The 21,971-nt window shown below is 27.3% G+C and overlaps 1 protein-coding gene and 1 long non-coding RNA gene across 2 annotated transcripts in view; both read left to right on the top strand.

Annotated features, from left to right (window-relative positions):
* Window positions 1-21,971, top strand: part of LOC107441635 (Purine-rich binding protein-alpha) — a 39,639-nt gene that overhangs the window by 3,813 nt on the left and 13,855 nt on the right. Inside the window, exons 2-4 of the mRNA XM_016054974.3 lie at window positions 7,860-7,981; window positions 11,106-11,208; window positions 11,925-12,043. Coding sequence (XP_015910460.1) covers window positions 7,860-7,981; window positions 11,106-11,208; window positions 11,925-12,043 — 344 coding nt within the window. The remainder of the gene's footprint in view (window positions 1-7,859; window positions 7,982-11,105; window positions 11,209-11,924; window positions 12,044-21,971) is intronic.
* On the top strand, window positions 12,050-21,461 carry LOC139426159 (uncharacterized). The gene is made up of 2 exons (XR_011637373.1): window positions 12,050-19,715; window positions 19,811-21,461. It is a non-coding gene; the product is annotated as an uncharacterized lncRNA (long non-coding RNA).

Here is a 21,971-nt window from a genome sequence, read left to right as displayed (position 1 = left end):
AAATTCAGTCATTGAAGTAAAATAATTATATTTATTTACGATTTTCAAAGATAAACAGAAAATTCAATCTACGCCCTAGCTGCTAACCCTTCCGCATGTTTACTTATTTTAGCTATTTTCTCCGATTTCACGCACAGAAAATAAGATTTTCCATATCTTTTATCCGTCTGCGGAATAGCTCGTATTTTCGTAATTTAGACGTCGCTGCTTCTTGTATTCTGGAGAGAAAGCAAACAAAAAAAGCGAAAAAATAATAGAGGTGGATTTGCGGTGAAAATATTTATTTGCTCATTCAATTAATCTTGTAAATTTTTATTTATTGTGTGAATAAAAACAATTCAAACAAGCCATTTAGAAATCCCAAGTCCAGACTCTGCAAATCCAATGTCGTGATTCGTTTTTGCGGTTGTAATATCGCGCGATTTTAAAATTATGCATCTTGATCTAAAAATTACGCATCATGATTTGTATTTTCACATTTTTTTAAATTCTATGTAGAGTTTCATATTCACGTGATTTAAAAGCCTCATATCGGGATTTATAATCACATAGTTTATAAGTTTAAAAATCGCACTTTTTTTGTCAAATTTTTGTTTATACATATGTATATATTCTTGGATTTCCTCTTTTTTACTTTCTGACTACTCTCATCCCTGTTAGATAAACATTTTTTTGACGTGGTTCATTCGTGCCGATTTTATCGCAAATCAAATTATTTATCAATCTTTTTTTGGCAATTATTGCTACACATTTCTACAAGGTTTTGAAAGTCCCGATATTTTTTATACGCTATTGCGACACTTAAATTTCGAATCCCGCATTTAAATACGTACATCACTTTTTGACGCGCTTTATTTATGCCGATTTCATCGTAAATTTAAAGAGATTTTAATAGTTTTTTTCGATAGTTATTACTACTTTCCTTGCGATTTAAAAAAAATGCTTCTCTAATTTTTAATCGTAAATTAAAAATTTTATTCCTTATTTTAATATTTGTAAATCTGTTGGTTTTAATTTCATATCAGTAATGAAGCTTCAATTCTTAGTTTCTTTCTCTGTAATGATTGCTATTTAAATTAACAAGTATATTTTTATAACATAATATATTTAAGTTTTGAAATAACTAAGGGAAATTGAAGCTTACTTTTGAAGTTTATAATTTCAATAAATTGGGTATTTAATGATTGAAAAATGTTTTAAATGTCAGGATTTCTATATTAATTTTGTCTAATAATATGAACGTAATTTAGGTGAAATGTAAAAAATAAATAGCGTGAGATTTTAAATTTTTCGACAGTCGATTAAAAATTATTTCCATGGCTAACACTAAACAGGAAATCCGTACAGCAGCTTTGCAATTAATTATTAGAAAATACTTTTTTCTACTAATTTTCTTGATATTGGATATCTTTAAAAAATTATTTAAATTAATTTGTGAAACTTATTTTACTATTTTAAACAGTACAGATTGATCTTGGAGCCAAACCTTAGTTCCTTCTATATAAAAAAAAAATGTCTTTGAATAAGGTATTTTTCTCAAGTTGTAATTTTGCGTCAGAAAGCAAGATGTACTATAAAAATTGAGTTATGTATGTTACAAATCTCAATCCACTCTGCTCTGAATCATCTATAAATTGAATAAAAATCAATATATGAGTGCATAACAGGAAAACCAGGAAATTTTATTACTGGCCAAGCCACCTTTTCAAAAAATTTTAAGAATTTAGTGTGAAATAGAATAATTTTCAGATTATTTTAAAATGTTCATGAATTATTCTGTATTTGTTAAAAAATAATAATAAATAAATACGTGTGTGTTTATTGTCAGCAAAAAAGTATTTTGGCAACAAAAAAAAAAAGATTAATTTTATTTGTTTCAAAAAAGGAAGTTGAGATAATTAAAATTTAAGTGGCCTTTTATTACTTAGGCTGAAAAATGTTATAATGGAGCTATTATATTTTACATCCTCTTACTCTTATTTCGTGTAAAATATATTGCTTTTCTGCATCATTCCTAATCACTATTTGTTTATCATTAAAAGACGAAAGTGAAATTTCCTTCCTGTATACAGCTGGGTCAAAGTAAATAAGATTTTCTTTCAGACCAAAAACAAAATAAAGGAGTCTCAAAATTAGTGTCACAATTATATTCTTACTTGAGGGGNGGGGGGGGGGGGGGGGGATCAGGATTTATCTTTAAATCGTTCTTTTTTTCTTTTTTAATGACATATTATAATTTGTGCTTAATACTCACTAAAATAATTTAGCAAATTTATTTGCAATGATAAAATTAAAGGTTACTTTTGATGAAAATGTATTAAAACTAAGAAATTGGTAGGATTTTCATTACCTTTATGTTTTTTTGCAACAAAAATAAAAGAAACTATAACTACTTTTTACAGGTATTTCAGTATTAAAAAAAGTGCATTAAATATTTCTTTTATGTAAATTTGAAAAAAAAATTTAAAAAATTAAATCATTTCAAGGGTGTTTGAATTTTTTTATACACAAAGAATTAATGTAATTTTGCACTTATTTATACAGCAATATATTTACATTAAATTTTAAAACTGTACTTTATAAACTATAATTACTGTACTTATACTGCGCAATTTCTTATTATTATGCTTAGTAAATTTCTAATTCAGTGATTTCTTTTTCTAAAAATATCAGTTGATTTTAATCAGCGAATAATCATTAAATTCATATTTTTATGTATGTGTGTATATATATTGACATATAAAGTGATATCTGGATTAAAAATTAAACAAATTTGCATTTATTTAATCATTTTCTTTTGTAAATATTTAAATTATTCATTTCTGCCTCACTTTCCAATTTCAAGATAATAAATATAAAATTGATAGACTTTTAAGATGTCTGGCAAATACATTCTTTTTAAAAACATAGTCTGAGTCTTAATGTTATTTTCTCTTATATTCCTGTTAAAATACTGCAACTAATTGCTCGATTAAAAAAAAAAAAATTCTCTTTACTTTTTAATGATGTGATTTAGTATTTGATTGAAACTCGAGTTGAGAGATTTCATGAACTGAAGTTTAGGCATGGGTTATATTTTAAAAATTAAATCCCATGGTTTCGTTTTATTTCGCTAAAATGTTCTTAAAAATACCTTTTTTTTTTATAAAACTATTAATTTTATTCCTTTTTAATTTGATTTGTTCCTTTTAATTTAAAGAAATTACTTTTTCTTATAATGATGTGCTTTGTTTATTAATTTTTTTGGAAAGAAACGTTTTTTAACCTGTTATCTATCTTGGAAAATATTTTCATAATCAACCTAACTTCTGAAAAAGTTAAAAACTGTTATCTTTTTTTTTATCAATGCTGTAAAAAAAAAATTCATTAACTTGCCGTTTTTTTCGTTACTGTTGGTTTTTTTAGCACCAGGCTTTTAACAATGATAAATTGCTTCGTTTAAAATGTAGACATTCATGGATGCTAATGGACATGATTCAATGCATTTAATTATTTAAAGAAATAAAATTTAATAATAAATAAGTGCTTGATTTTAAAGTATTGTGTTTTATTTTTGAATAAGTAGCACTTCGATCAATCTAAGATTAATTTAATGAAATTTTGTTTTTAAAAAAAAGAAATCACGTTTAATTGGTAAAAAAAAATAATTGATGTCAGGTGGGTTTTTTTTAAGTTATTTATTTATTAAATGACACTTTAATTAATATAAGTTACGTTGAACATATTTTGATGAGAAAAAAAAATCCGTTTCTCTTTACTGAAAAAAAATTAATTATTAAAAGAAATTAAATTTTAAGTTAGTGTTATATTTCCCTATAATATCCAGTTTTATTTTTGATATTAAAAAAATCCCTTCTACTATTCCCTTTTATGGTTAACTTTTTCCCTTTTGATTCCTAATGACTAGAGCCCGGATTTTGATGACCTAAAAAATCTCAACTAATGCCCTTATAAAGTGCAAAAAATGCCCTTAAAAATGCAAATTTTGCTCAAAAAATGCCTTAAATAAAGCAAAAATATTGAATTAAAAAAATGTTTTGCTCTTTAAAATTATTATGAGTCATTTAAAAAATATAAAGCAATGCAATACTTGTTCTACGTTCATTAAAGTTTGAAAAATATGTTATAGTATATCCTAAAATAGCAACAAAAAAAAGGAAAATATATTGACACCAAAATATTTTTATTTTGTATAGAAACTTTAATGGATATAACAACTTCCATCTCATAATATTACTAAATATCAGAATTACATTGGATTATTAAATGTTTTTTGGTAATTTGAAATGTAAACGAGCGTCTCTTGTCTGAAAGTAAATTTTTATTCCTGCAGAAGCTTTTTTCAACGTCTACTGATGTTATAGGTGCGTACTTGAAAAAGACGGACAATTCTTCTTCAATTTGAAAATATTTTGCTTCTCCTGTTAATATCCTATAGATTTTTTTCATTGTTTGGAAACCAGTGTAATAATGAAAATAGATTAAAAAAATAATAAAAATTGGAAAAAATTAACAAAAAACTTTTAAAAAAAAATGCAAAATATGCCCCAAAATTTTAAGATAAATGCCCTCTTAATCTAAAAAAAAATGCTCTAAAAGACAAAAAATGCAAATGTCATCAAAATCCGGGCCTTACTAATGACCATTCATTTAAATCTTTCGACAAAATCAAAAATCCGCAGCTGCTCCGCGACTGGTTCCATTCTGAAAATACCTTCACCCCCAGACGAACGGTTTATCTGCAGTCAATACAATACTGCAACAAGATTTCCGATTTGTTCTTGGATGTATATTTTTAGAATCGATGTTTATCCTGTTATTCTTAGATAATAATTCTCGCACACTTATGTAATGTCTCTATGAGTGTTATAATCTTCGCAGAAATTGGTTGTGGGATGATTCCGGAATCGAAAATATCCTCCTTTTAGGAGAGTTCTTTGCCAACCACTTGGCCTTCATCCCTTTTCGCTCTCGCGGAAATGTAGGGCGACGGCTGCTCGTATAGTTAATGCGCTGTCTGGAGGGGTCAATGCCCGCCTCGGTATGACGAAAGGTGTTCTTTCTGTGGACGAAGGGTTGCTACGTGCGTTCTTGAGCTTTTTCTTGGCTCTCAACTCCTCCCACTTTATCCCTTTTTACTCTCACTGACTTACCAATATTTTTTTCAACCATATTTTAAGACACTTCATGCATATTTAAAAGATCCAATTAAACAAATTAGTAAAATTTCAATAAGAGAAATCGATTAAATTTAAAAATAGATCAATGTTAATTCCGGTAGAAAAATCGATAAATCATTAAAGTTTTTTTTCCATCAAGCTGTAAGGCAACCAATACATATTTAAAACATTCAATTTGAAAATTATTCATTATTGATCTTTTATATCTTAAATGTTAAAAAATGGAAACTCATTCGAAGTTTTTAATCAAGTTTTAAGGCAACTTACACCTTTCTTGAGCAATCATTTTAACAAAATAGTATTAAAAAAGGAAGTATGGATCAAAGGGATGAGATTAAATTTAAAAATAGTTAATTGCTGATATTTTATGTGCTGTATTGAAATTTTTCTTCATCATTACATAAAATCACTGACTTATAAGTGAAATACTGTAAATCAGGGATGGGCAAACTTTTTTGGTCGAGGGCGAAAATCTAGAAACAAATGTTTGGTGGGCCAAGTAAAGGAACTGCGATTTCATTTTTAAAAGTTCCTTATATTGAGGTTCGAAGTGAGATGTGCTTATTTTAAGGAGCGAGGCTAAATGCTTGTCTGTTAATTTACTTCTGAAATGATTTTTTCTAAGGTTGATACTTGAAAACACTTGTTTACATGTATAAGATTAAGCAAACATAGCACTGATTTTCTGGGCTTGAGATATTAAATTTTGAAAACGAGCTTTTGGTGATGATCTGTAAAACTCAAACTTTGGCATATTTAGAAACAACTGCTTCAGATGATTGTTAGATTGTCCGCTCGTTGGAGCTTAAAATGAGCAGTCTGCCACACGTGAAGTACAATTCCTCTATATTAGATTCCATAAGTCTGCTCCTCAAGAAAGATAAACGCTAGTTGGAGCCAATCTACGGCTATTCTATAAGAAATTTCTGCTTTCAACATTTTATCAATTGAAGTTGTATGCGCTAACTATTTCCTTTAATTTATGTTTTGTAGAAAAAAAATAGAGAAAGTAAAAAGGTCATCAGTACTTTGTTAAGAAAGAAAGAACAGAAATAGCTTTAAAAAATGTCGACAAGAAAATGGATGTATATTGTTTATATTTGATACGGATAGGCAAGTTAAAATTCTATCCGCGGGCCGGATAAAACCTTCCGGAGGGCCATAGTTGGCCCGCGGGCCATAGTTGGCCCATCGCTGCTGTAGATGGATAGGTATAGTTCTGAAATTTTTAAAAATAAGATAAAAATAAATTAACTAAATTTGTATTTAACAGAAATATGGCTTGATTAGTTTCATCTATTCGAAAAGAATTAACATTATAAACCAGAAAAACGAATAATTATTTACTTAAAATATTGTCTATGTGATGTAATAATATCTATGATTTAATCTTGACTTTCTAATGTGTTTCATTTGTTGGCCATGGATATTATAATTTATCTTTAATTTAAGCTTAATCAATATGATCAAATGTTGCATAAATTTAAAAAAATGCTTGGCACTACAAATTAAGTTCTATATTGTGAAAATGATTTACCCCAAAATAAGATTGAAAAACCATGTTTAAAAAATTAGGAAGAAAAATCTATATTATACATTGCATTCTCTACATATTTTGATTTTTTTACATGTGATATATAGTTGTTTTTCTCAATGATGAACATAGCCAGTTTAACTGTCCACTAACCTTTTGACGCAGATGGGACACCGGTGTCCCTTTTGTATATTTTTTCTTGTAAATGGTGCATTTTCAGGGGTCTGTCCAGGGCAAATTTACTACAGTTTAGTGATACCTTCACAAATTCAACTTTAGGAAAAACGATAGTTTCACAAAAAGTTCTAAGATTCTCTTCCCAGCCTCTTGAAATTTTGTTTTTGTATCCCCGTAAGAAACGATAAATCCTGTGTTAATTCCACATATACGAATAGATAGCACGTTCTTGGTCAGATAGTGCAGTGTAAACCTCAGATAGGTCAGATAGTACGATCTCTTACGATTTAATGTCTTATATATAGTTTTTTTTTCGCATTTTTTTCTTTTTTTAAATTAAACAAGACGGCCTCTGTAAACTTTGCAGGAAGTTGAAATTCGTTATTGAAAAATATTATTCTCAACATTCGAACATAATTCTAAATTTATTCTAACAGACCTTCATTTTTGTATGAAAATTTTTTTTTTCTGTGAAACTTTTTTCTATATGATGACCCCTTGTTAAATATAAAATAATGAAAAATATGTTTAATAAAAATTCTGTATCAAGGGGTTAAATATAAATGTCCCTTATGCAGGTTGTGCATTAAAACTAAAAAATATGTAATTTAATTAGTTCTTCTTAAACTATTTTACCTAGTCTGCTATCTGTTGCATATCAGTTTAAATTAGTTAAACCATTTATCCAATCATTTGATTTAATGTCCTGAACCTTTTACAGGAATAATACGCCACTTTTTGGAATAATTTTTTCTTCTTTTAAACCAAAATCAGTTGAACATTGTTGTATATACTCATGACTTATATGATTACAACAGTTATATAAAACACAAGTTCACCTCAAATTTAAATATATTTTTTTTAAATGTCATCTTTTAATGTACTATTCTTTTTTTTTTTTTTTTGAGACGGAGTCTCGCTNTTTTTTTTTTTTTTTTTTTTTTTTTTTTTTTTTTTTTTTTTTGTAGGAGGGCAGATGGTGCCTCAGGGGGAACAAGAGCTGGCCACCAAAATGCTACAGATTCAATCAAAGAGATTTTATTTAGATGTGAAACAAAATAGAAGAGGCAGATTCATTAAAGTTGCTGAAGTATGCAATTCTTTCCATGTTTTACTTAAAATATTAATTGAATTTAATAAATTCCAAAATACAAATTTTGAATTGATTTTTTAAAAAAAAAATTACAAAAATCCTTTATTAACCCTAGTGTTATTCAAAATTGTTGTGATTCTTGATTATTAGAAATATCTATCTGCCAAGAAACAAAATTTAATCTATTTACAGCACTAAATTCGAATTTGTCTGTTTTACAGTCCTAACACAGTCAAACAGAGACTATTATTTTAAAAACTATTATAAATCTTTTATTGTACATATAGCAACAAAATTTCCATATATATGATATAGATCAATAAAAAAAATGTGTGCAAAGACAAAATTGTCAAAAATTTAAATTGTACAGCTTGTAACCAGGAAAAATAATTCTTGTCATTTATTTTAATTTCCAAAATTTCAGTTATTTTAAGAAAATTAATTCTAATTATTGAAAATAATTAATTTTTTTTGGCTTATATGTCTGAAAATTGATAAACATAAAAGTATTAGATATAAATTTAGAAATTAAAAATATTTTTTCTATTTCTCCTCTCAACAATTTTTTTTTTTTAAGTAATAAAAGGGGAACTACTTGAACTAGAGTATGGATACAGAGTGCCTGTCCGGGAAGCGGACAATTGTCTCTTTCATTGAAGATTGTGCCCGTGGGCACCTGGAATATTGTCTATAAGGGTGTAGGTATTCCACAGTGGGGCTGTGGATGTCTTGGTGGGGTGAACTCCGCCTCTACGTCTTTTCTGTGAGCAGAGATCTAAGTAGATTCTGAAGATCTGGATCCTTGAGAAGCTGCTGCATTTCCTTAAATAACAAAAGGAACCTGGTTGCTTTGTCTGTGGTTTTGATGGACTGGGCGGGTCTGCTTCTTGGTTTTCTTTTGGATCTTGCACCACAGCCTGAAAAACAGGCTGGGTGCTCACCTAAGCAGTTTACGCATTTAGCTGGCTCGCTCTGTGGTTTTGTACAAGTGTACGCGAAATGTGCATTGGCGCACTTCATACAGCAGGCTCAGCTGTGCATGACTTTTGTGTATGCCCGAATTTCTGGCATAGGTAACATTGTATTTCGTGACGCCTGCCACAGAATCATTCTATCCTGACAGGAGTATCTAAAAGTCTCTTGATGTTGAAAATATCAGGATGTTTTTCACTATCTGGTAGGATGACTAGGTAGATGGGGAGGAGCTTAAGGTCCTGGCCCCGCTTCTTCCTCAGCTGTTCAATTCTGGTTTGCTGTTGCTCAAAATCTGTTAGTTCTTTTTCAAGATCAGGAATTTCGATTTCTGGATTAAGTCCTCGGGTGAGGGCTTTCAAATATCTACTGGTGGTTTGTAGAATTTTCATCGGTTCGTTGTTTACTGCTGGAGTCTCTACGATTGCCGGGGCTGCAGTATCAGTTGAATCGGATGGGGAGTCTTCCACTGTAGGTGTGGAGGCGATCTTTTTTTCTGGGCAGATGGTTCGCTGTCTGTTTTGGATTCTGTGCATTTCTGTGTCGCGAAGTTGACACTGTGCTTCTCTCATTTTTTCTTTTTCTTGGTCTGATTTTCAGTAGTTGAGACTTTCTCTTTGGGAGCTACCTCCGGGATGGGGTTGGAGATTTGCGTTTCTAGATCACTAGTAATTTCAACCTGGGTTGCAATCGGGGTTTCAGCTGCAGGTTCCACTGGCTTTTTGGGTTTATCCATGTGAATAACACAAGTCTTGGGTGTAGATTCCTCCAAGTCAGTAGTCAGTGCAGGTTGGGATAGTAAGGATACTTTCGTAGCTTCTAATGCTTCGATTGTATAAATCAATTCATATCTGCTCTTAGTTAGAGAGGGATGATTAGGAGCTGATTTCAGCATCATTGAGTACTCATCTGCATCATCTTGATATTTTTGGATACGTTTATCAATCTCCTCTATAATGTCAGTATTAAGAAGTTTGACTTTACGTCTCATCTCTTCCTTCAGAGTGGTATGGTCGATAGCTGGTTCATGAGAGGGTCAGAAAACCTTCCCTCAACGGCTAAATCGGTGAGTTGACATGGTAGCTTCGAGCTTAGTTATAAAACAACTTCACTCGGTGGAATCCAATGCTCGAATGTGATAAAAGGGGGAGAAACCAGATTTGAAAAATAATCCACCTACAAAAAAAAAAAATGATGATGAAAATAGACTTAAAACAACGCACCTAAAACCACAGTCTTTGTCATCAGCCTTGCTGACCGTTGCATTGCAATTATACAGCTATATCTATCGTTTAACAAGAAAATTTGAAGAATTATGTATAGAAATCCAAAAATATTAGGTGAAAAAACACTTCCTCAATAACTGAAAAATACCTCAAATTTGATCAAGAAAGAAATGTATGTAAGAAGCATTTATCCACAGAATGTTATCAACGTTTTAATAAAATTATCGATATATTTTATATAAAATGTGGGGAAATTAATCTTAATGAGTGATTTTTAAATCATGATAATATTAATTGCAACATTTAATTTTAAAATCACATAAATACGAATCTCAATATTTGATTTTAAAATCACCTTAGTATGTATCTCAATGTTTCATTTTAAAATCGTGTGAATACGAATTCCAATGCATAATTTTTAAGTCACTTGAACAAGAATCATGATAGTGGCTTTTAAGTTGCGTGAATGTAAAACACAATATTTGATTTTTGAAAGAAAAAAAAAACATGAAAATATGAAACACTGTGTGATCTTAACTCATGTGAGTGTAATTTTAGATCTCGTTTGTATTTGTAGGGAAAAGCGTAAAAATCTTTTCTTTTTCTTTTCTGTCTGGAATTCAAAAAAGGCAAATTTCCTTTGAAGAAACAAGATTTTTTCTTTTTTAGTGAAAGTGAAAAAAATTTCCACGATAGTGAGTGTTGTATTATGTATGCAAAATTATTTGTTTGCTATGATAGCAAAGCAATTTGTATTACTATGAACAAAACAAACATGAATACCAATATTTATTGGAATCTTTAAAAGTGCCTTATTACAAATGATAAATGTTTTAATGTATGGGTTTAAAATGACACTTTAAAACCATAAATACATCTTTTTCAATTCTTCAAAACTTCACTTATGTCTCGTATATTTATAGGTTGGGGCAGCTGGAAGGAAGAGTAGACTACTTCTAGCTATGTCTACTGCTGCAGAATTCAGAGACCATCTTACTTCGTTTAGTGAACTTTATGCCTCTTTAGGTAAATTTCTATTCCTAGCAAAATTTAGATATTTATCCATAACAGAATGTGCTAATTGCTAAAAATACTTAAAGCATTTTGAATGTTTATGTCAGAGACAATATTGTTAGAGTTGTTGCATGGAGTTCAAGAATATGTATAGAATTTAACAAAAGGTAATTTAAAAAAAGTAATCAAGTTTGTTTTAATGTTAAGTGTCTAATTTGTTAGATTTCCATCACATTTTGTTAACTAAAAAAAAAAAACTTCTTTTAAATTAATACTAAACTATTTTTAGTGTATTTGAAATATATTTGTAATAATGTTGTATAAAACAGTATTTATGTTACCAACAAAGTATAAAATGATTATTTTTTAAGTAAAAGAAATATTACTGTTAAAAATTTTAAAAAAAGTTTTCAAAAATTCAAAATAATTATTTCTTTTCCATGTGTGTTAGTATAATCAAAAATAAACATACTACTGCCTTTGTACTTCTAAATACCTTTATGTTCAATATTTATATTGAAATCAGTCATGATCTTTGTTACACAAAGTCAGTTTTAAATATTTGACCTACTTCCTTTTAATTAATAACTACCTATTTATTTATTTTTTTCAGTGGTATTAGAAAAAAGATTTGCTCATAAAATGTGAAATGCTTATATAGATACTTATTACGTTGTTTTCGTTAATGAATATCTTTGTTTTTTCTTCTTCATTTACTGGCTCTTTAGGTCCACCAAATCCTGATAATTTACCAGAGGATGGAAAATTAAAGAGTGAAGTTATGGTTAAAGATAATAGGCGCTATTATTTGGACCTCAAAGAAAATTCTCGTGGAAGGTTCCTAAGGGTAAGAGACTCCTGTATTATCATTGAATTTAGATTATAAACACTAGTGTTAATATATAACACTAGTCAACAACACTAGTGTTAAAATATAAATCAAGTTAATTCAGAGATATTTTTAACTCTAAAAGCGTATTTTCGCAATTTGTATTTTAATTAAAAGTTTAGCAAAAAGTAAATTATGCATGCTAGTAATGAAAATATTTGATACATTTTCCCTTTTACATCAAACTCTGCTACAGCAATACCCTTGTCAACAACTGTATGGGAAAGAGAGTCTTCAACTTTAAAATGAATGAAAACTAATATAAGAAATTGATTGAACAGTTAGAAATGCATATTTGAGGATTGGTGCTTAGATTTGAAGAACAAAACTGAAATGTTTGATTTCAAAATTTGATAATGCTGTAATAGGCAGAGAGCAAGAAATGCTATAATATTTAAAAAAAAAAAAAAAAAATTTCACAAAATGTATCAAATTGGCATTGTACATATCTCTTTGCCATTTTCTCTTTCAACCATAATAATGTTTTTGTTTTTTTATTATTATTCATGTTTTGTCCCTCCAAAAAAAAAATAATAATTTAGTTTTTCAATGAGTGAAAAAAAAAAAAAAATTCCTGCTATATCTTTGAAGTTAATAGGATGGAATGAATCAAGTTAATTTGAATGAATTAAATGAAATGTAAGCCAGTAATTTGTTTCTCAATTGAAATTTTTTTAAACTGATTTTTATGCTAATCATAAATATGCTGTTTATTCTGCATTGCTGCACAAGTGTTATTGTTGAAATTCTGTGCTGTAGTATTTTATCAATTGTATAAAATTATCTGTGTGAACAAATACTATGAATCAATCATATTATTCAAAAACTACGATGGGTTAATTATGTTGTTTAAAAATGGATTAATATATTTCAATAAGCCTTTTTACTTTTTTTAAGTTTAATCATTATGTGAGGATGAAATTTAGACAGCTCCATATGTTTTCAGTATTATCATATTGATTGGAAATTCGCAATTCCTGCTTTCTTGTAAAAGCATAATTATGAAAAATATATGGAAAGAACCTTCAAAATTTTTATCAAAACTATGGTTAGATATTTTTATTCCCTTTTCTGCAAATGATTGATAAAGTTGAAGTGTAGTGAAAGCAAACTCGGAGTTTGAACCAATATTTAGAATTTTGAAATAAAAATTACAACTACAGAACTAGTTTATTGCTTGTGTTTAATTCAACTTATCAAACTATTTAAATAACTTTTTATGTAAATGTAATGAATTTATTTAGTTTATTTTTAATATTTTTACATTTTGTTTAATATAATTACAGCATTTTAGGGTGAAATCAGAAACGAAATAAAAACAGCAAAAATAATAAACAAGAATATATTTTAATGTATCTATATTATTTTCTGCACATAGTGCTGTTAATATTATTGTTCTAAAAAAAATTGAGGTAAATTTCTTCTTTAATTATGCGCAGTTGGAGTAACATTTAAATTTTGTATTTAGTTGTCAAAAATTTCAATTTTTTAAGATTTTAAATTTTTTTAAGTAAATTTTTTACTAAAAAGGTTTAAATGATCATTTAAAAACTGCAAATATGTATAATATATTTTCAATAAAGAATAAAATTATGTTTCAGAGTCTTGATGCTAAAAGTCTGCTTTAATTCAATTTTATGTAGAAGTGTACAGTGCACCAAACAAAAAAAGACTAATTCTTAATGGTTCGAGGGGTGACCTGAAATATGGTAATTAATTAGTACAGGTGATATTTTAAGTTACAATGTTCGACACACGAGCGTACTTTCTCTGAATAAACGTAGATATGGTTAAAACAGATTCAGTTTTTTATGGTCTAAAAATATAGTCGATAGCCACAATCTGGGAAATATGGTCTCCATGAAAAATTTTATATTTGGTTATAAAATTTTATATTTGAACACAAATATACATGGTCAACATAAATAATTTGAATTAGCTTAAAAAGTTCTTGAGATATGGCAAAATACACAAAAAGTAAAATTAACATTTTCGAAAGGTGCTTATTTTCCATTTGTGTTCTTTAAAAGCCCTTAAAGGTGCTTTTTTCATATGGTGTTTTTAAAAAGTGCTTAATTTTCCCATTCCAAAATGAGATTTTTCTTCATGTTAATTTTCGTCATGAATTATGCGTAAAGATATTGTTCTATTCAACATTTTCACAGTTATTTTAATTTAAAAAATTAATTTAAATTAATTAAAGGTTGTATGAAGTGAGGGGCTTTTAATATTTTAAATTCAGCTAAAAATCTTATGTTTAGTTATGTAAAAAAAGTCAGTTTTGTGATCCCAAAAAATTTCTAATGGTTTTATTTACAAACATTTGAAATCAAAATTAAATTATCTCAGATTTGTTAAATATTATGAATATAGGGACCATGTAATAATTTACTTCTGACAAATTGTTTAGCTTCAATAATCATTGTATTTACATTTCAAAATTATTTGAACATTTTTTAATCATTTCATTAAAGAAATGCTGAACCAAGTAACAGATAATAATAAACATTTTTAGGGGCCATTCACTAATTTTTATAATATGAATTTATTAAAGTTTTCTTAGTTTGCTTAATGGAGTATTACAGTCAATTTTTTTAAAAATCTTAATGGATTTAGAATCCTACAAAACCGCCAGAAAACATTTTGTTACTTCTCTAAGAGTGCAAATTATTAAGTTATTTTTAAGCAAAAGGCGCTTACTTTCGTTTTGATCAGAAACGGGGAGTCTCGTGACTCGTGTTCATCTGCCGTTCCTTTACAATTACTGCGCGTGCCATTACGTTTTTGCAGGACTAAGATTTTTCTGCTCTTTAGCAGATTTTCGTTTTTGTCTTTCGAATTTCAGCCTTTTTATCAAAAACTCCAATTCTCTAAAAGTTTCGTTTTTTTTTTTTAATGGATATTCAACTTTTTCTGAAAATTCAATCTACGTAGCTGCCAACCTATCCACATTTTTACTTATTTTAACTATTTTATGCGTGCAAAAAATGAGATTTTTCGTATTTTTGCCCGCCCACCAGATAGCTCTTATTTTCGTAATACAGACGTCGCTGCTTCATGTTTGCTGCCGCAAAAGCAAACGAAATTTTAAAATAAAATAAAAAAATTCGGTGAAATTTACATATTTGCTCATTTAATTAATCTTGTAAATTTTTATTCATTATGGCTAAACAAAAACAATACAAACAATCCTTTTAGAAATCTCAAGTCCAGAATCTGCTAACATCTTGATTCTTATTCACACGATTTTAATATCAAATATCAATTTTCATATTTACCTGATATAAAAGTTTCGCATTGTGATTCTTATTTAAGCGATTTAAATATCGTACACTGCGATTCTTATTTACGAGATTTAAAAATCCCATATTGGTATTTACGTGTTTTTAAAATCGCGATTTTATTACCAAACATCGATGTTCATATTTACCTTATTTAAAATTTGCTCATTGCCATTCTTATTCACGTGATATAAATATCGTACATTTGCGATTCTTATTTGCTAGATTTAAAAATCAAATAGCGCGGTTTGTATTTACGCGTTTTTAAAACCCAGTGTCGCGATTCATATTCACGAGAGTTTAAAATCCAATGTTGTGATTCATTTATGCGGTGAAATTTTAAGTATAAGCACATGGGCAGTGGTGATGATGATGGGCAGATATATTTCAATGGACTAGATTCTTGAAAGTGTTGATTCGTTTTCGGCGATACCGAAAGCTTAACCTGATATTTTTTCACCAATATTAATTCAATTTTTTCATTACAAATGTAGAATAATTTTACTATTTAAGAATTCTTCTTTGCAAGCACTAGCAAATAGTTTACACAAATAAAGAGAAAGATTAACAATAACAATATATGGTAAATATTATATTGCAGGAAGAGAAATTAAAATTTAAAAGTAAAAATAATTTTCTAAGTATGGCAAAATTCCTATTTAAAGAATAATATTAAGAATAGATATGAGCATTAATGTGTATTTAAATATTTAATATGTATTTAAATATTTAATATGTATTTAAAAAAAGAGGAAATTAACTGTATTAAAAATATTTACGTAAATATTTACTTAAAATGAAAATATCGTAGATGAGTATATACAATTCTAGTAATAAAAAAAAAGGCTAAACTAAATTATATTACCGAAATATTTAGCACATATATTGTAACGATGATGGATAGATATTTTTCAATGAACTTGATTAATGAAAAGACTGGTTTTTTAAATTCAATACCGAATAATTAAATCATCCACCATAAGTGTAATAAAATATTTTCTATGAACTTGAAGACCATTTTTAGCTGAAAAGAAGTGTGGATTTGCTGTGACTAGGTACATAATCACTTCTTCAGCTATTTTAGAGATAAATAGTTTCAATTTTTAAAAATCTTTCTTCCATTTTACACACACTCTCAAAGCCGTAAATTTAATTAACAAAAATTTACTTCTAATTTACAAAGGATATCCATACAATATAAGTGATATCAAAACTAAAACAGCATTGAAATAGCCTTAGCGGACGAAGGCGGCAGATTTCCATTCAGGACATGCGGCGTCATAAACAATCAGGGATCTTTTTTGATTGCATCACCTACGTAGGCCTTTTTAGGCAATTTAAATGCTTAATAATTATATAAATACATATATGGGAGGAAAAGAGAAATCAGATTTTCGAATTCAGGAGAGAATTTTCGCTAACTTAGGGTTGAAATTTCAAAAGATTAAGAGGTGCTGTAATTGTCCATTCTTTATGTATCTTAATAAATTCAGTATAATCAATGTTTTGTTGAAAATGTCTTTTTAAATAATACTTAAATTAACTATAATTTTGGTTAAATTTTTTTACATAATTAAATGAAGTAATTATTAATTTAAAAATCGAATGAGCTACATTTTATTGATTATCTTTAAAATTATGTATAAATAATTTTTATGGTGGCTAAATCAAGGAAAGAGTTCTTTGTCAGAAACTAGAAACTATTTCACCATGATCATGTGAAGTCTTTGGAAATTATATTGCATTTTGTTAATGTATTTATGAACTTTCAATAATAGGAAGAATAAAAAATAAAATAAAAATAAGAAATGCAGCTATCCTAATTACAGGGTTAGGATTTTGACATCAAAAACTGGTTTCAGTCAAAACCCTGGTATGTTTTGTTTTTTTTATTAACATTGGAAAAAGTCATAGTCATTATTAGTCATTAAATCGTGCACAATACTTGCATTATAAACTTCTCTAATTATAATTGATATTATTTATCATTTATTAAAGATATAGCCAAAATCATTAAATTATTAATTGGTTTTTCTAAAAACATGGTACTCTTAATATATTATAAGTAATAACTATGAGTTGTTAATTGTTATCAATCTAAATATTGATTTTAATTATTTTATGCCACAATTAAGTAAAACTAAATTTGTCACCAATAATTGTCTGAACTCAACTTATTAAAAAAAAAGATTTTCTTTTCATTCTTTTGTTATTATTACTTATATGCAGAATATGTCAAGTGATGCAAAAGAGGTTTTGAGTGAAATGAGGGCAGCCAAAGAGAAATTTTCGGTCTAAAAAATTACTACAAAAAAAATTTTTTTTGTTAAAAAAATTTGTCACTTTGCAAATTTTAATAACATAAGGTTAAATAACATTCCTTGAGTTTATAAGTGGGATCTTTAATAAATTATTACTATTTTAATATATTTTGATTTCTAATAATTTTTAACAAGCTCGTTTAATCAAGAATTATGTAAAATCAAACAGTTTATTCTAATTTTCCAAAAATATTCTTAAAAAAGTAATTGCAAGCACTAAAAGAAAAAAACATTAAAATTTTTGAGGAAGTTTTAACATTTTTCTAAAAGCCAAATATATGAGGAAAAAAAGAAGAAAAACTTTGTTCTGAGGATGGAAATATTAGCGACTGACAATTTTCTGCACTCCTACATGAATATTTCCAATAAATCAAGAATATAATTTATTCCCTGATAACTTAACTAATTATAATTTACAAAAAAAACATAAATGAACTTAACTAATTATAATTTACAAAAAAACATAAATGTTTGTTTAAGTAAGTTTAAGATACCATCAATATTTAGTACAGTTATTAGAATAAATTTCCTAATTACATGTTATTTTTTATGTTATAATTGTTTAGTAGGTCAACATTCTAGTTTATACAGCTGAGCATTAATCGAAAGGACAGTTTCAAATTTTGAGCTTATTCATACAAAAATGAATTTGGAATACAGAGGACTTCAAAACTATGTTTTTGCAATTCCTTGCTTTGGGGAAAAGAGGAGTAAATGAAAACTGATTTTACATTTAAAGAATAAGAGATGATTGTTAAATGTTTTTTTATAAGATAATTGTTTTTGTATTTTCATTTTCAATGATTAAACAAATTAAGGGATTGGATAAATTGCAATATGACACATTTTCATTTACAATTATTTAATATTTTATACACCAAAATTAGGATTCTTGACATTAATAATTAATTTTAATTAATTAATAATTTATTATTAATATTTATAATTAATAATTTAATTTTCAAAATAAAGAATTTTTTGTTAAAATAATTCAGAACGCAATTTATGGAACACTTGTAATTAATTTTGCATGTATATTAATATAAAAATACTTCATTTTTATAATAGATAATAATTATTCTTATGCTAAAATGTTGGGTTAGCCAACCCTGCCTAGTTATGATATTTTTTTAAAGTGCTTAAAATATTTTTTAAGAGCTTAAAAGGTGCTTATTTTTCTTTAAAAATTTTACTGCGCATCTTGTAAGGGGTCCAAGCTTTAGACCGCTCTCCTGACCAAATTATGGGGACCATATTTCCTACATTGCAGCACACGCTACATTTTGGTGATCAGAAATCGGAATCCATCGAAAAAGGTATCTTTATTCAGAGAAAGTACGTTTTTGTGTCTAGTTACTTAAAATCTAAAATCTCGTCATCTCTAATTAATTAGCATGTTTGAGGTCACCCCTTTGAATTATTAAGCTTGAGTAGCAGAAAGTGAATTTTCGATCATTAGATCAAAAGTTAATCAGATTAGTCCTTTTTTTTGCGCACTACATCTTCTAATTCTATAATTTACTTTGTCTCTTCATTTTTGAAATAAATTTACATTTCTCATATTGCACAGCAGAGTAATTAGGTTTTTTATTTTATAAATATGAAATATTCATTCCTTGTGAACCCTTAAAAAAGTCCCCTATTTCTTTCTGTAGCATTTCTCCAGGAAATGTATTTTTGTTAAACACATATAATTTTGATTTTCAAAAAAAAAAAAAAATTTCAACCATACAAATTATGCTTTAGATTTAAATTAAAGCATTGAAGATATGCTTAAATCAAAGAACTCATAACACATTTCACTTTTTTAAGAAAATTGAAATTTCATTTTCTTAACGAAAGCATACTTTGCTTCACACATTTTTGTAACAAAAATAATTAATTTTTTTTAAACTTTTTTTATGAATTAGTTCAGTGTGACTGGATGTTAATTCTGCTCCTTTTTTTTTATTTTGTAAAGACGGTGTCAATCCCTGATGTTCTTTCGGAGAACTTATTAATAATTAAGGGAATTCTGGAAAATATCAGGTAATTTTATTTTTATTGAAACAAAAATTTTGGAAGCTAACATAATACGAGTAATCAAAAGCCTCGCAACTAAGATGGCTTGGCCATATATACAGGTATGTAGATGAAGCCTGGAGAGGAAAATGACATTTCAAAAGGAGAAGCAGATTCAAGCAGCATGTAAGATGGCTGTACAATGTAGAAAAGTGTTTGAAAAACATTGTGTCAATCGATAGTGAACAACAGCATCTAATGAGACAAGCTGGTTGAGACAGAGTCAGACATCCTTGGCTAGGAATCGGCTGTAGAGCTTACGAAGAATTTTGCTTGAGATTCATTGCATTCATAAACATTATAAAATGTTATGCATATTTTGAAGATTTTTCAAGACTGTACAGATATGATTTGATCAAGGTTACAAAAATGGTCTTTTGTGTCTCTATTTTTTTTTTTATATACTCTACCGTTTACTTTTGATGCATGTATATATTAATTCATTTTGTACATGACTATTTAGTAAAATATGTAACTAAAATTTACTATTAAATCTATCTAAAACCATGCATCAGATGTTTATTAAAGTAACAAACAGCAAGGTCTTAAAAAGCAATCAATATAATGGTTTTGCATGTAAAGTAACTATGATTTAAACTATATTTTTATATTATTAAATTTCTTATTTTTTCATTATTAAGTCAAATTTGGTATGCAGAATTATGTAAATATTTTTTTAAACCTTTTTATTAGGGAGTATTGAGTTCAGTATAACTTTTCTTTAAATAAAAGATCAAAGTATAACAAAAATAATTTGGAAATATTAATGATGTTAATATGCAAATAGGTTTAGATATAAAATTTTTTATTACCATTCCATTTTATATTTGATAAACTACACTTTCCTTTAACTTTTAGTTGTGGGTATGGTATGGCCTTAACTGGCTCTTGCACTCAAACTGCGTCTTATGTATTAAAAGAATTTATTTACACATTGTTAAGATAGGAATAAAATGCAAAAACAGATTAGTAAGAAAAATTTAAATTAGTGTTCTTTTTTTCACATTTTATTTTAAATAAAATTTTATTTGCACTTGTATGCACCTGTTTGTTTAATGGAAGCATTAACTTTTCAAAGATATATTTTTTTCTCATTTGAGTAAAAAAAGCATCTATATTTTGATTTCTTTAGTCTGGAAATTTTTCAAAGTTAATTTACTAATCATTTTTTACTTTTGTTTTATAGGTATTCTTTTTTTTTCCTTCAGATAAAATGTTTGAATTAATTTTGTATTCATATAAGAATGATTCATTAAGAGAATATATACTAATTAATAATTCCAAATTGATTAAAATCATCATAACAGTTGAAAATGTGCAAAATTACTGCTCTGTATTAACTCCAAATATTAACGTAACGCTCTCCAAATATTAACGTAATTATCATTAGTTAACAATCCTTTTTTTCTTTTTTTTTTTTGTGACCAAAAACACTGAGCAGATTTTTTTTTTCACCACGTAGACCACAAATTTACTATGCAACCTTCAAACAATTGCTGTAGAAATAAATTGATTGTCTTAATAGTGTTACATATAATGAAAAATAAAAATTCAAATCTATTCACTTTTGAACTATACTATATCTAAATCAACTGAAAATGGTTTGATCAAAGTATTCTCTCTTTATTCATAGTTGTTGTGTTTTATTGAAATACCCCTTGATCATTTTTAAAGATATGTATCTCTTTTTNATTTTTTTTTTTTTTTTTTTTTTTTTTTTTTTTTTTTTTTTTTTTTTTTTTTTTGACAAATTTTTACCCAGTGAGATAAGTAATTTTATCCTATTCGAATTTTTAAAAAAGTGAAGGAATGTGTAAAAATGCCATATTCAAAGGGTTTTTTTTTTTTTTTTTTAAATTATTTAGTTTAGTTAAAAGTGCATATTCAATTTGTATTAATAACAGAAATCTTTATTTTTAATTATTTTCATTTTATTTTTTTTGTCTAAATGTCATAAAATTAGTGCTTTTTCCAAGATTGGCCATTTGCAATTATAATTTGTTTCCTCTTTTTTCTGAGTGAGAAAATTTGTGTTTGTTTGAGATAAACATCTTAAGTTGTTGCTTTAGATTTCTTATCTGAAATTGTAGGCTTATAATACTTTATTGTCTCTGTAACAATTTTTTATTTATCACGATTGGTTAATATGTTTATTGACTAGTAAATATGACAATGCGTTTTCTTAGTTCTCTTTGAAAATGTGATGTAAAATTTTCTTTTATA

Source organism: Parasteatoda tepidariorum, chromosome 1 (genome assembly GCF_043381705.1).
Source record: "Parasteatoda tepidariorum isolate YZ-2023 chromosome 1, CAS_Ptep_4.0, whole genome shotgun sequence".
Lineage (NCBI taxonomy): Eukaryota > Metazoa > Arthropoda > Arachnida > Araneae > Theridiidae > Parasteatoda > Parasteatoda tepidariorum.
This window is presented reverse-complemented; position numbering and strand designations above follow the sequence as displayed.